Raw genomic sequence first — 15,581 nt, 5'->3', positions numbered from 1 at the left:
GCTCATCATGTCAATAGTTGAAAATTCTCAGCGGGGAGGCCATCAAGCAATCACTTCATGCTGTAGTCAAGCTGTTTCCCACTGCCTCATGGTCCCATATTGCATCTCATTCTAGCTGATGTATGTCTATGATTTCTGACTGCGCCATGTTGGAATGGCATGGGCATGTTGCAATTACACCTTCAGGAAATATGCTTGAGTTTAGATTTATGTTAGACCTGAGTCTGAGAGAAGGCCGTCTACCATCTCTGTTGTAGTTCATGCCAAGGGTTTTTGATAATTAACTTTTTTCCAAACTAAACTCATTCAAGCATTATTTTATAGACCACGGCCATGAAAGAACGTTGGTCCAGACTCATGCATGTCCAATATTTTGATAATTTTGAGACTCAGAGAAGCGTGTAAATTTGTCCAAGCCCTCATGAATTGGTTGATTATTGTATACATCAAATTTGCAGTTTCTCGTTTCTTGCATGTTTAGCCAGCAGGGGGCGGCAGTGCATCAAAATGAGTGTTTTTAATACAAATTGCCATTCATATTTTGATATCATAATAATGCAAAAATAATCATTTAGCAAATCCTACTGAATTTTATTCCATGGAGTATAATCACGTTGAACACCAGGAAACTGGATTGTAAAAATACACAATATTTCAAATGTACATTTGGATTATTGTGACAAGCATCTAAGTAGTTTCCACTTCCATATAATGAAAAAGCTCACATTCTCAATGTGATGCAGAGGTAAAGCAGTACTTTGCACATTATTCTGAATGAACAACAGAACATACATAAATATATACGTCCATGCTCCTCTATCCAAAGCTGATACAGTACTAGTATATACACCCATAACGAGTTCCCATTTACAAAGTTAGAAATGATCACAATGGTTTATATACAAACACAGTGTTGGAGAGTAATGTATGTTTTTAGACAAACACTAAATAAACAGGTTTACAGATCTGCAGAAAAGCAACCACATGTTGCCTACCATTAATAATGTATATCTATGGGTCCACATCATGCAACTCAATTCCAATTAAATATCAACAATATTTATTATTATAGTCAACTAAGATAAAATGTTTGCACAAGACGACACATTTCTGTGTAATATGTTGACTCACTCTTAATGCTGCATGAAATGTTTAGATTAATGTATGACACTTAAGGGCATAAATTACAAAAATATCTATCTGCAAATAGATTTTCTAATCATGATGTTGTACAATCTCATTTAGCAGTTTCCTTCTATAATATACATCATACAATCACATGTATCAAAATAATACTTTCCATTAGAACCCAAATCAAATCAAATCTACTTTTCTCCTGCTCCTTGAAATACATTACAGTACAGCTTTAATTGTCTCACTGAAGGTCATTTAGGTCATTTTACTGAGGGGAATTTATTGATGTTTTGCACACCTCCCACTCCAAATGCACATCCAGTAGCTGTTAATAAGATTGACATTTATTTGATGAAGTTCATCATTTGAAGCATTGATTCAAATATTTGGTGACATAATAAAGTGGACCTAGTGGCAATATGTCTGCCGTAAGCTGAGCATCATTTTAGAATGACTTATTTCAAGTCCTGAAGACTTTGTTCTAGCTTGGCAAATATACTGTATCATGATGACATCTTCTTTGATACAGCTTTTGCATTAGATTGTGAATGTGCAACCTATCAAAATGACAGGGTGACACCACAGTAACTTTTCACACTGTGTTTCAGCATGGCGACGACGACATCTGTTCGTACTCCGGACACTTGAGAAGGGCAGGGTAGTTGGAGGAGTTCATCTGGAGGGAAGCCTCGGAAGAGATGGAAGAAGGGCTGCGGCCACGCCCGGCCCAGGCGTCCGGATGGAGGAACTGGCCGGAGTAGTCGGAGCAGTTGCTGAGACGAGGCCGGTAGAATCCCTGGTGGGGCCGGTACATTTCCTCTGCCGTGTAGCGCTTCATGAACAGGTACACGGACATCACACCCGCTGTCTGTAATAGCAGTACAAATATTAGGAGACCACAGTCCATTCCAAGTCTACACCAGTTGACCAGGAAGTAAAATACACACACCACAACTTGGTTATCGTTTCATGAATTCAATGGACAGAACACTGCTAATATTTTCCCACATGCAATTTCATAAAACCATAACTTAGAGTTTGTTTTATTCCACAGCCTGTCCACTAGGGGGAACTGTGATTACACGATACAGGTGATGCTATGTTGGATCTAAATGATACTTCAATTAACCCCTAAGTCACATATAAAATACATTATTCAAATAGTGTGTGCCTTACACACCTGGGGGGCTTTTTGGGAGGAGGAAGCCTGAATAACGAGAGCACTACACAGCTTATGCTGTTATCATTGTCCATTTTATAGATGACGCCAAGACCATCTTGGGCAGTAATATCGTTTACAATGCTGGCGTTTTGCCGAAAAGGAACTCCATGACATTGTTATACTGCCGTTTACCTCAGTGAGGAGGAAGGAGATGGCAGCGAAGGCGAACGACCAGCCATATTTGTAGCTGAAGTACGCCTCATTGCTTTTGGTCCTGTTTAACATTTCATCATTGATGTTGGAGATGTACAGCACGAGACCAACGACCAGAGAGAGACCTGCAACACAGAAACAACAAATGAGTCTTTTCTTCTGTGTATCAATACTGCCTATTATGAATCAATAGCAACCAAGGATTCAACTATAATTTTAATCAAGCTCAACTTGTGCTGTGTAAAGCAGGGCATTCATTAATGGTCATTTTGCTTTATATGCAAGAAGAGTGTTGAGATTTCCCAAACATGGGAGGCATTCTACATTCCCATGACAGTCCTTTTTGCTTTTGTTTTGAGCAGTGTTGGGTGTTCAATACATTCACTTGTTCTATTAAGGGTCACAGGGAGCTGACTAATGGCACCCTGAATATGTCAATTTAAGGCATTACTTATGGCATAAAGGCCAAAATGACGAGAAAAGATAAAGATATTAAGATAAAGGGAATAATACCTGACAGGATGAAGAATATTCCCGAAACAAAAGCCAGGATGGTGCGATGGGGTCTTATGTGGCCAATGTTGCTGAGGACAAAACCAATGAACATGAAGAAGAGGCTGACCAGTGGGAAAGGCGTGGCTGAGCGAATCATCTCTGCAACAAAAAAATTGCACATATAAAATAACGTTTTTTGTGAATGATCAAAAGTGATTATCAAGTGATTGTGTCGTTTGCCTGGGCATAAAAAAAATGACCCCATATACCTGAACGTACCTCATGTTTTATGTGATTTACTTGCTACTCCGCTATGAGGTTCATATCTGTGTAACTGTTGCAAACTGATATTTGAGACGTCTTTGAGTGGAAAAAATCCACAATTTGGGTCATTGAGGGGTGATGATAGGTTAGAACTGGTCTTATAACAGGCACCCTGTTATTTAAGATATCAAATCAAGACCAAGTTTGACCTTTCATGGAGAGCGAATAGTATAAAACTTTTTAGAGAACTGCCACTGTTATAAAGGAGCCAACTTGGGATGGTGTTATTAACTCAGGACTTAAATACAGTTAGCATTAGTCAGCTAACATGACCACAATTCACCTTTGTTTGAGTCCCATACAAAAACTTTTCGCCTAATTTCTCCTCCACCTGCTTTGAATTTGACCCAAATGGTCATCGTCAACTTCATTTCATAGTGTCTTCCTATTGGTTGCTGACAAACCTGCTTATTTCTACTTTCCACGATGCTGTTCTCAGACACTGTGAAGCACACCAGCCAAAATGGGGGGGTTGAACACAGCACAGGAATCTTTTGCCGTTAACACATCAACAATGGTGCCTGTGTGAATGCTGTGCTATCCACTGTTTTTCAGTAAGAAAAGGAGCTATTGGCTGGCCTAAACGTCGCAAGATCATATATTTTGTATATAATTTGCATATTCTGCACATTTTACATAACTTCTAGTTCCAAATATTATTTACCCCCCATCTCTTTGAGGCGGGGCTGACAACAACTGGATGTGACATCACGTGAAACCCAGCAAGGCTGGGACCGGCGTGTAAAGTTTAACACCCAAGCCTCACCTCTTCTGTCCTGTTGTGTTGAAAGCAATTGTGGTTGTGTGACAAGTATTGTATACGTCACATAAAATGAACTGATTGTGTTTTTTGAGAAAACACATCAGTTCCATAATATCCTAATTTCCAAGTTCTCTGTGAAATACACAGACACATTTCCTATTCCTGGTTTTTTTCTCAATGCTATTGCCTAGTGTGGCTATGATGTAATCGCGTGGAGAGCATGGAAAGGCTTTGATGGTGGACGACGCAATGGGGTATTGAGGTTTAGAGTGGGTCTCTTCATCATCACTCTCAGAAGTCTTGGTAGCTTGTCCACACATGAACCGCATATGCTCTTGGGGATTAACCATGCTCTTGTCATCCATACAGTAAAATGGTACAGTTCGATATTTGATACATTCTATATACTTTTATGAGGAGTGGACTGCCCATAGGAATTGGATCAGACATACTATCTCAGTGAGCCATAGTGTGATTTAATAGTTGCTAATGTTAAGATCCAGTCATTGTATTACTGATATGTATAAAGCTGAAAGGCCCCGACAGTGTAGGCCTGTTCTATCATACTGTGATGGAACAGTAATGAAGCTAAGTCAAAGTCAAAACACACCAGTGCCTGCAGTTAAACATAACTCCAGACCTGACTTACTTACTCAGGACACTGACAGTGGACTCAGAAGTCATTTGGACTTTAGTGGGCATCACATATTCAATGGTAAAACATCGACCTTTCTCCTCCCCTAGAATGAAAAGGAAAAAAAAGTTGAGATTACATCACTCTGAACATAAAAAATGGATCTATTGAAATTGACCAGTTAAATACAGAAGATAGTCTGACACACAGAATCTGACTCTCTTTTATAACTTCATTGTGACCTGAACACATCAGCAGCAGTACAACTGCAACGCCATATACTGTATGCATCTCCAACTCACACACCTCCCTAGTCTGTTCATCCTGGGAACAACACGTCCTCATTCTCATTACAAGACCGGCGAGATGCGTTCAGGGACATTCCGAACATCACAAAAATGGCTTAATAATGCATGCGTGTGAGTGTGTAAATAAACAGGAAGATTACTCACTATCACTCACTTTGTAACATTTAAGTATGCTGGACAATACACTGAGAACAAGTACATTTACCTTAAATTACATGATTCTGTTAATTAAATACAGTAAGAATGGGCATATTTCAGACATACTTGCTATAGTGATTAATCCTGATTAATCACCATAGCAATCCTGATAAATTAATTTTATTAATATTTTATTAATCTGATTTGAAAATGTAATCATTTCACGGGCTAAGTTTTAATCTTTTATATTTTTTAACAGAAATACAATGTGTAATGCAGTAACAGATATATAAAACCTACATACTGGACACCGCTATGTTGCACAGTGAGTTGACAGCTTTTACCTTGCTGGCAAATGCTGCTCGAATAAACTCTCAATCAGTGGACATACTGTATGTGCCATTGGCATTTGTCAAGCCTGGCGCGTGCAGGGCTGGACTGCGAGGATGACCACGTGTAAGCCTACTTACAATAAATTACTAAAATCTCTGAGCTCTGCATAACCCATAAAACACACAAACATAAAGTGCTGTGTAAAAGACAAAAAAAGATTACATTGTCACCTAGTGGGGAAAATAAAAAAGTAGAATGTGACAACATAGATATGGTGATATTATGTATGCGCGCTTCATTGGTAGTTATACATTCCCGTATTCCCACCCTAATCTACATTATTTAAGTTTTATCTTGAGCCATCCCTCTGTAAAATGATCTTCTAATGGGATTCTATCCTATTATTTATTTTCTGTTCATGTATTTTTCTGTGACAAAGGTCATTAAAACAACAAAGCAACAACAAAAGGCCATGTAACCCCATTCATGCTCCCACAGCCTAACTGCACCGCGTGATAATGGCCAGTGATTATTGTAGGTCAAACAGTGTGCTCTACAGCAGTTAATGGGCAATAAGGCCACTCAATTACCCTTAAAACACAAGGGTGGCACATTAGATTGTCCTGGGTGGCCTTCTGTGTGTCAGAAAAGCATCTATTACCTAATCACACCCAGATGACAATATGCCTGCCTATATACTGTACGTGTCGTGAACACATTAGAGCCAACAACTGGGAACTGGGGATTTATATGAAATGTATATCAACATAATTAGTAACAACAGTGGATAAGAGATGGTTAAAGCTGTAGAAAACACAAGTCCTATCTATAGTGAGCCGTTCTTTTCCAGCACTCTTAAGTGTGCCTTTGTAAATTAGAATCATGCAATAAGAGATCCTGCTTTTGTAATGCTGCAATTGGTGCTTTTTCATTTCCTGGGCTTGAATAGAGATACAGGATACAGCTGGGCTGTAGAGGATGAGCATTACTAAAAAGGCCTGGAGGGTAAATCATGGGGGATGACTGGAGTAAATGCAAGCCTACAAGAAGAGACAGTTGGGTGATCGCTAATAACAAGAGACATACTGGTTTTATCATTGCACAGAGCTTAAATATTTATGTTGTGGGCAAAGATGAACATTAACAGTAGAGCAAAGTAAACATTCACGACAGTTCTGTAGGACATACAGACAGACAAAACATGCTGAGTGAGTGGAAAGTGTTGTTAACAGTCACAAATAAAGAAATTATTGCTTTCCACCTTAAGTGTGAAAGTAACAGAACATGCTGCAGTTCTCTGCAGCAGCTTTCAGCAGCATCTTCCTTGGATGTTGTCATCCTGTGACTAAACTTAGTGCAGTGACAGTTACACAAGTCTAATGAAAAGTGAGCAAGTGGATGTCTGCACAACACCACAGGGTTCGTGTTGAAGTCTGAGTTTGAGCAGCAGAGTTATCTGAAACTAGCAAAACAATTTAGGAAGAAATTATTAATTTAAGAAGAATCTTGAACCACAGTGTACATACAATGCTATGTCTAACAACATCCATCCATTTTCTATACCACTTATACCCACTAGGGTTGCGGTCATGCTGGAGCCTATCCCAGCTGTCTTCAGGCAAGAGGCGGGGTACACCCTGGACTGGTGGCCAGCCAATCACAGGGCACATATAGACAAACAACCATTCACACTCACATTCATACCTATGGACAATTTGGAGTCACCAATTAACCTAGCATTCATTCATTCATTCATTCATTTTCTACCGCTTTTCCTCACAAGGGTCGCAGGGTTGCTGGAGCCTATCCCAGCTGTCTTGGGGCGAGAGGCGGGGTACACCCTGGACTGGTTGCCAGCCAATCATAGGGCACATATAGACAAACAACCATTCACACTCACATTCATACCTATGGACAATTTGCAGTCGCCAATTAACCTAGCATGTTTTTGGAATTTGGGAGGAAACCGGGGGAGAACATGCAAACTCCACACAGAGATGCCGGAACGGGGAATCAAACCGGGGTCACCTAACACTCGTCTACCGTGCACTGTCCAACATATATATACAAAATGCTATATAAAATAATGATAAGGGATAAAAAAGTTAATAGTTGATAAAAAAAAAACACGATGATGAGTAAGTACAGACAATGTAATACTTTAAGTAGTCCTAAGAAGTGAAGAGTATTTAGCAAGTACAAGGGTTGTTAGACATAGCATTGTATGCACACTGTGGTTCAGGATCCTTCTTCCTTATATTTTGTGGGCCAAAATTCCTCCACAGTGCTGTAAGAGAATCATCGCAAGTTGATTGTGGTTGCTGGTGCTAAGGAGCCCCAACCAGTTATTAGATGTAGGCGGCAATCACTTTCTCACTTGAAGGTTTGGATTTTACACAACACTGTAGAATCCAGTCTTGTTATGAACTTACCAGCCAAGAAACAAACCCTCCACAGGCCAGAGTGGAGGGACATGCGTATCTCGGTGCTTTGATTGAGTGGAAGGATGACACCCTCCTCTAGGTAGAGCCAGTAGTCGGTGCTCACGGCGATGCCCAACAGGCCTAGGCCGCAAACGGCGAACACGCTGCTCAGCAACGTCAGCGCCTTCCTGCCACATAGGCTCATACCACAGCCTCAAGAGCAAAGGGGCGCCGCCAGCAGAAAGGGGAGCTGGGTGGGAAAAAAATACATGAATGTGATTTTCAGTAAGCTTGGATAACTTGTTTGTGTTCATTATGTGTCAGTATGTGGATTTGTAATATAAAACAATGAAATGATTCATATGTTAGAGAGCGCCCACATTCATCAGTAGCTTGGGTGCTGGCAAACTTGGCACAGGATTTGGTGTTGAATGGACTTGATTTTACATAATGAGCTCTAAGTATGCTGCAGTATTAGGCACTCACTATGGGGCTGAAAAGATGCACTGGATTTATGTGGAAGGATTTGGAACTTTTTCCCTTCTTATCCAATATGGACATTTTCAAAATCTGTGTGCATGTCGACATAAAATGCACACACAAAATTCACTCCTTAATGCTATTTTTAGATCTGTCCTTTATCTTGGAGCTACAGGCCAGCAAGTCATAGCAGCAAGATTAAAAATGATTGGATGATCTTGATTGCAAACATTTCAAACCTCAAGAGACATGCATTAATGACCAAGCAAGTACCATCATTAAACCTTTTTTCAAACCATGGTGCAATCAGTCACCATTAATTTCACGTCTTCGTGTTACAGCTGTATACAGTATTTTATGTATGCTGCACAAGAGATGCATAATTAACAGCCAACGCAATCTTTAGGTCATCCATTCAGTGACTTAATGTATCCTATTTTTGTCGTACAGTGGTTTAATTAACTCTTGTTTGGTAGATTTGGGGATTGGGTGAATCCATTGGCAACAGGAAATTAACCTTCCTAACCCAAATTAAAAAAGCAAAAAATTAACATTAACATCTGACACAAAGCACATAATTGCTTTAATAAAATTGCTTTAATAAAACCAGTATATAATTTCACAATTTCATAATTTCATAATTTCATAATTTCGTAATTTCGTAATTTCATAATTTCATAATTTCATAATTTCATAATTTCATAATTTCATAATTTCATAATTTCATAATTTCATAATTTCATAATTTCATAATTTCATAATTTCATAATAATAATATTAATTTCACATTTTTTTGCTAACTGACAGCCCGAATATTAATTAACAACCTGTAACAGACTTGCATTAAGTCTCCTTGAATGTTTTATACAAATTCTACTAAATTGCCTGTTTGGGCAAGGGTTTACAACCTGAAGTAATGCAGGAGGAAAGCCTTTCGATGGCCATTTCATACTAAATTATGATGTTTCACACAAGAAAAGCAGGGAAAATCATAGGGAAAATCCTCCTTCACCACTTGGCCAAAATTGTCACTCAAAACCACTTAGTAAAAAATAACCTCGTCAAAGCAAATAGTAATATCTTTCCAGCAGAGAAAGGGAGCCTGCAGACCTCCGGACCGATCTCCGGTCCATTAGTGACCTCCGACCTCACAAATGATCTTCTGAATGGAGAAAAATGTCCCCAAAAGTCTCTAATATCTTGTAGAAAATTTTCCTTCATAGGAGGGAACGTGCAATATATATATTTTGTAACAGATACATGAAAAAGTGTTTCCCCCCTTTGTTTTCACAGTGACATTTTTTTTCACATCATCAAACAAATTGAAATAGTAGTCACTTACAATGGGGAATTACAAATCGGCATTTTGTGTTCAGTTGTGTTGTCGTTGACTACTATTTCAATTTGTTAGAGGATTTGAAACACTTGCATGCATAAACATAACAAATCAGGAAAGGGCCAAACACTTTTCCACACCACTGTACATACTGTAGCATTAGCTGTCCTCCTCCTCAGCATGTGTTCGTCAGTCGAACAAAGGTAGAATGACTGCGGTTGTGTCCAGCTGTGCCCAAGCCTTGTTCACTTGAGTCTCCTCTCTTGTGCATTACACTGCTGCTGTCCTCAGGCTCCTCTGTGGCCATCTCACGCTGTGTTTGTTGCCTGCCCGCCCAGAGGTCACCAAGGGACTACATTTACAGACGTGCTCATAGAGATCTGCTAACTGGGTCAACAATGCATTTAGGGATTCTGACCAGCAGAAAGAGAAGAAAACATGTGGCTGTACGTGGCTGTACATTTGTCGCCATGAATGTTGAGTCATAACCTGCATGTTCTTCCACAAATGCCGATGATCTATATCTATACACTGCATGCCTGCATCTATATCCGTGGAACAAAATGAAGAATGAACACGATGCATTTATCTGCCACATAAGGTTTTAATATGTGTGGATTTACTTCTGAAAAGAACTGAAAATAAATTTGACTACATCATGTGTGCTGGTAGATAAACAATGTATTCCACTTAGTATGTATGATGTGACTTTCCTAAGGAAAAACTGCTTGAGAACTTTGTAACTGCTCTCCTATAAAGTTATAGTATACATAGCATTAAGTTAAAGACTTGTAGGGATTATGGAATTTTAAAAACACCAGAGCCATTTGGGTTTGAGCACACAAACATGCATGCAAATCTGGTGATATTTAACGAAAAGTTAAAACTATGTGTATGGAAAAACATATTAAATATTATAAAAACTAACTAACTGCCTTGATGCTCACATTACTGAAAAATGCATCCATGTTTGAAATTATAGCTGCTTTAGATACAGTATACTTATAATATTTGTGGCATACCACTGAAGTATTTTCCCCTGCAGTGTTCATCTGGCTGGAAAATGGTCCACCTTGAATGACTACAACAATATTGTACATTTGCTAATGTCTGCACTTTGATAAACAAAATTATGAAAGTTGAGTTCAACTTGCAAAGTGACACAAAATGTTAAATTACCATGATGCATAAAGTCATGCAAGACTTTTGAATTTATGAGACATCAGTTAAGTAAGTGTGTTTTGCTGTCTCACATGGGTGCCCAGGGAGAAAATAGCTGGAATTTGGAAGCCAAATTACACAGGAAAGTGGTTCCTACACCTCTATCATACTCATGACAATACAGGTGGTCCTCGGTTTATGGTGTTCTGTGAAGAAAAACTTAGTTTTAGTCCGCAAGATTCTCTCAAGAACCGGTTACAGGGCCCAGAAGAATACACTATGTGCAGCTCACATGCAGCTCCTCAGCCTAAAGCAGCCACTTCTGGTGGCAGAGAGCCAAAGAAAAGTCAAGCCATCACCATGGAAATGAAAATGAAGATGAGAAAAAGCTCAGAGAGGAGAAAAGCCCACCAGTATTAGCTGCATTTTAGTAACAACACTCAATTGTCATGACCATCATTAAGAATAAAGATTGTATTGTAACTTCTATTGTGCACGCAGCCGTCCTCCTCCGCCCACACCCACACACACAGACAGGTTGTCACATTCACGGCATCACCGATAGCCTTAAATCACAAAACTCTTTAACATTATGTGAGGTTGCGCCATGCAGGATCCTTGAGCATGTTAACAGATCTGATCCTACGAAAGTGACAGTGATAACTAAGCAGAGTAGTGGACTTATTGTTGAAACCAGAATCAAGATTCTCCAGCCTCTTCTACTTCATTCAGCCAATAAGCCAGGGATAAAGGTAAGGAATTATTCTCTATTTTTTCTTACTGTTTTCATTTAATATATATTATGTTATTACTATATTTCATGTCCTTTTTGTGTTCTTTGTACAGTGTGAGCAACCTAAGTGTTCATTTATGTATGAATTTGCTTTTATTTAGGTTACTTATTTTTATATAGCAGTTAAAAATGCCAAATATTTCTTATGAAAGACTGACTGCAGAAGAAATTATGACAGTGACAGCTTGACCCGGGAACAGATAATTACATTTTCAATTATTTCTAACAGTCTACTAATATATTACAGTTGACGTTACATGTTTCTAAGTATACGTATACAGTAATTTGTGCAAGTAGTATGCATTGTTCAGACTGTGATGTCATTGTTCAATATCCATATGAGGCAAGTGTTTCTCAATTAAATGTACCCTGTCCTCAGGCTTTTAAGATGTGAGGCCAATGGAAAATGCTCACGTTTCAAATCAAGTGAATGCCTGCACCTAATTCACTTACATCTTTTCCAACCTATGGCATTTCAAATGTCAACATCAATGAACACGAGCATATATCTGTGTGACATTTATCCTCATTGGCATCACAATGTGAAATTCTGCAGTGCAATGTCAACACAAGAAAGACCACATCGCATCATTGTCTGTCTCGTTGCAAGAGGTCGCCTGTCATTCATAATCGCACCAGTTGTGGGATCCCTGCAAAATCCTTCTTCTTGAGCATTTATGCTGCAGTTGCACACACACATAACAACAACAGCCATATCGCTGTCTACATCTCTGCTCTAACACTATTTGGCTGGCATGTTGAGAAATGGCTGTCAGCCAAGTGAGCCCGTGGGCTGCAAACTGCTACAGTCCAACAAATACAGTATGTCTAAAAAAAACACAATAGCTGCTTACTTTTGGTGTCTCTCTTAATCTCTATAGCTTTGCATCATTTCTCTAATGAAGTGGAGATATGTGTACTAGCTGTACCTAATACAGTACAAGCGTCTCTTTTGTGAGCTTGGCTGCAGTTTGCTGTCCATGGTACTGAAACACCAATAAACTGTCACAGGTCAATACCCAAAGTGTTCATTAGCTATTTAGTTAAATAGTAATGTAATGGAACAGCTCGTACCTCATCCAAGTAAACATCTCCTTTTACAGTTATCTTACAACAAATAGACAATCCACTTTAATTTTATGATCTGGATAATCTAATACGATCCAAGAGCTGTATGAAAAATGTTATGATTAGCTTACCCTGAAAGACATAGCAACCAGCCACAACATGCATAATATCACAGTCAACACAAAAATACTGCCTTTACAAAGATAATGACACTCTGTTTGACTAGCACTGTTGTGGAGGTATTAATGTATTACGATGTCGTTTGCAGTGGTGCACAGTAAAACTATGCTGCATCATATTGGGAGCGGTTTATAATGTTTTGGTTACTTTTATTCCCAGTAGTATGCAGTGCCGTTCTACACCAGTACTAATACTACAACAACAACAACAGTAAACAATAAATTATTATCTGAGTATATAGACTTTTTTTTATAGAGAGCGTATATAAAGAGCGTATAGGCTATGCATTGGCAGCGGAGACATAAATAAAATTCGTAAGAGATTAAACTGAAGTCCTCAAGCTCTCTCTTTGACGCTTCGACGTCAATGAAGGTCCATTATTACCACCCGGAGCCAATATGTTCAAGGAAAATTAACTTAATTATATCATAACATATACTCTGCTAGGTGTTAAAACACATACGTACTAATACAACATCAACGCATCAACAATGTCCGCCACTAACGTATGGAAAATAAAGAGACAAAGATTAATGAAGTAATGCTCTGACCTTCACAAAAGAAACTCGTTGAGAGAAAGCGCTGTTCGTCCTCTTTCTTCTTGTTTATTTAATGTCTTCTTGTGTGACTCTCATCAGTATCACCACTTTGGCGCCAAGCACAGCTGTGACCAACACAGGCTCGTGCTCGCCTACTATAGCTAATAGCTAGTAGGAGCGTAGCACGTGCCAAGCGTGTGTGCGCGGGTGTGTGTGTGTGTGTGTGTGTGTGTATGTGTGGTGGGGGTGGATCTCTAACAGAACGTGTGGCTCCAATAAACACTGCTGTGCAAATTATCCACTTTTTACATTGTAAGTCTGCACTTGTATGCCTACAATATAACTTTAAGGAGTGGAAAAGGAGTAAACAAACGTTAGAAACACTAGGGATGTGAGCTATAGTGCTAACATTACAGCACCATTATGCTAGGGTATTGTATTAGCTGAAGAAAAACATTATAAAAACATACAGCCTTCATTCTTTGTAGCTGACTGATGGATACTGTAGTTGGCAGTTGTCCATCTGTGTAGCGAAGCCTGTTTTTTGATATGTCGTGTTTTTCAAGCAAACTGTCATTAATGAAGTGGTGGGTTCATCAAGCTAGGGTTGGGTGTCCAAAGACCGACCCGGGAGCCATCTGCCAACCACAGCTTGTGTTTTTTTGGCCTGCTTAATATATCAAAGGGGAACTGCATTTTTTTTTGGGGGGGGGGGATTTGCCCATCATTCACAATCCTTATGTGAAACATGAACACATACGTTATTTATTTCCCTTTTCTGTGCATACAAGCAGGAAAAAAACAATTATATGAGCTAGCTAGCAACAGGCATCAGTGTTCCATTTACATACCTGACTTGTATTTTAACCAAGCTATAGTGATATTATTATTGTAGCAGCTAACACAGCTAATTGCATGTTATCATCAATGTATATGTTAACACATGATCACAACATTAATATATCAAACAATGCAACGTTGTTAGAGTTTTTTTTGAGGGCTTCATAGTCAAATTAGGTGTATTCCAATGACAACATTGTACGTAATTGAATTTCAATTTCAACTGCAATTGAAATTAACTTGTTTTCTTGTGTTATAATGCACAGAAAAGGGAAATAAATATGTATTCATGTACGTATTCAACTATATTTAACTGCTCAGCATAGTTTGACCTACACTTGATTGGCTTTAACATAGGGTCAGAGGAGGTATCATGTCCATGAGAAAGAAGGTTTATCTTTATTGATATCATTGGCGGTTGTTAATGGAATATAATCTAAAATATGGCGTTATGTTATAATCGCTACAATATTGGCTTGCAAGCACATTAGCCACGAATGGTTGACTAATGTAGTGTAGATATACATCAAGCCTAGCTAATTATTTGTACATAAGATTACACAGCATGTTGTCACATGGAATCAAACACAACCTGAGCAGCTGTCAGACGGGTTCAGAACATCGTGTCTGAGAACATATGGGCCTTCGTTGAGGAGCATCTGGACATTCACAGGCTTACATATGACTAACTGACACATTCTGTTCCTCAGTGAACAAGGATTGGGATTCATCAAGAAGAGCATGTCATCGGCTCGCCGCTTTCCCGTAACAACTCGCTGACCTCACAGTGACAAGTTGCACACATTTTGCAGCACAAACTCCCTTTTATTTCATCTTTAATTTCCCCCTGTTCTTTGACAGCCAAATATCAATGTGAGCTCCACCATCTGGACTCCTGCAGGCTGATATGTCAGGAAATATAACATCTTCTCAGTATGCATCAGGCAGGAGATATTCCCTCTTTGGAAGTTACACAATCAACCATTAATCAATCTACTCTATGGGTAGTGCTCAAAATGCTTCCTAAGACCTGCTAAGATAGTACATGTAATACGTATATCCTCAAAGTTTTATTATCAATACATACATGGTCATGCCCCTTTCTCTACAAGAGGTTTTGGTTGATGGCGGCCATGTTTTTCAACCAATCTTGTTCAAACATTACATACATGTGTTTATCGGTTAAAGATCCAAAAGTTGCAGTGGGTGTTTTGTAGAGTGATGTATGATAAATTTCAAGTCATTCCGAGTGATGGT

General features: G+C 39.0%; 1 protein-coding gene across 2 annotated transcripts; it reads right to left on the bottom strand.

Moving 5' to 3' along the window:
• Window positions 1-573: 573 nt before the first annotated feature.
• On the bottom strand, window positions 574-13,661 carry LOC131139973 (voltage-dependent calcium channel gamma-5 subunit). Of its 2 annotated transcripts, none has more exons than XM_058089964.1 (6): window positions 13,497-13,661; window positions 7,937-8,177; window positions 4,745-4,831; window positions 3,023-3,163; window positions 2,489-2,634; window positions 574-2,002 (listed from the first exon to the last, which is right to left on the bottom strand). In XM_058089964.1, exons 2-6 carry the CDS (start codon window positions 8,130-8,132, stop codon window positions 1,739-1,741), a joined length of 834 nt encoding a protein of 277 aa, XP_057945947.1. In that variant the 5' UTR covers window positions 8,133-8,177; window positions 13,497-13,661; the 3' UTR covers window positions 574-1,738. The 2 variants fall into 2 exon arrangements, with proteins under 2 accessions (XP_057945947.1, XP_057945956.1); XM_058089973.1 differs by lacking the exon at window positions 13,497-13,661 and adding an exon at window positions 9,896-12,805.
• Window positions 13,662-15,581: the final 1,920 nt, after the last annotated feature.

Source organism: Doryrhamphus excisus, chromosome 1 (assembly GCF_030265055.1).
Source record: "Doryrhamphus excisus isolate RoL2022-K1 chromosome 1, RoL_Dexc_1.0, whole genome shotgun sequence".
Lineage (NCBI taxonomy): Eukaryota > Metazoa > Chordata > Actinopteri > Syngnathiformes > Syngnathidae > Doryrhamphus > Doryrhamphus excisus.
The sequence above is the reverse complement of the archived record's forward strand: the minus strand, read 5'-3'. Positions and strand labels throughout refer to the sequence as shown.

What these genes read in the sequence shown, in the direction of transcription:
- LOC131139973 (XM_058089964.1), bottom strand. Translation starts at nt 8,132, where the DNA reads ATGAGCCTATGTGGCAGGAAGGCGCTGACGTTGCTGAGCAGCGTGTTC. An exon ending in GAGGGTTTGTTTCTTGGCTG is followed by an intron (nt 4,832 to 7,936) that starts GTAAGTTCATAA and finishes TTTTCATTCTAG; the next exon opens with GGGAGGAGAAAGGTCGATGT. An exon ending in TCTCCTTCCTCCTCACTGAG is followed by an intron (nt 2,003 to 2,488) that starts GTAAACGGCAGT and finishes CTGCTATTACAG; the next exon opens with ACAGCGGGTGTGATGTCCGT.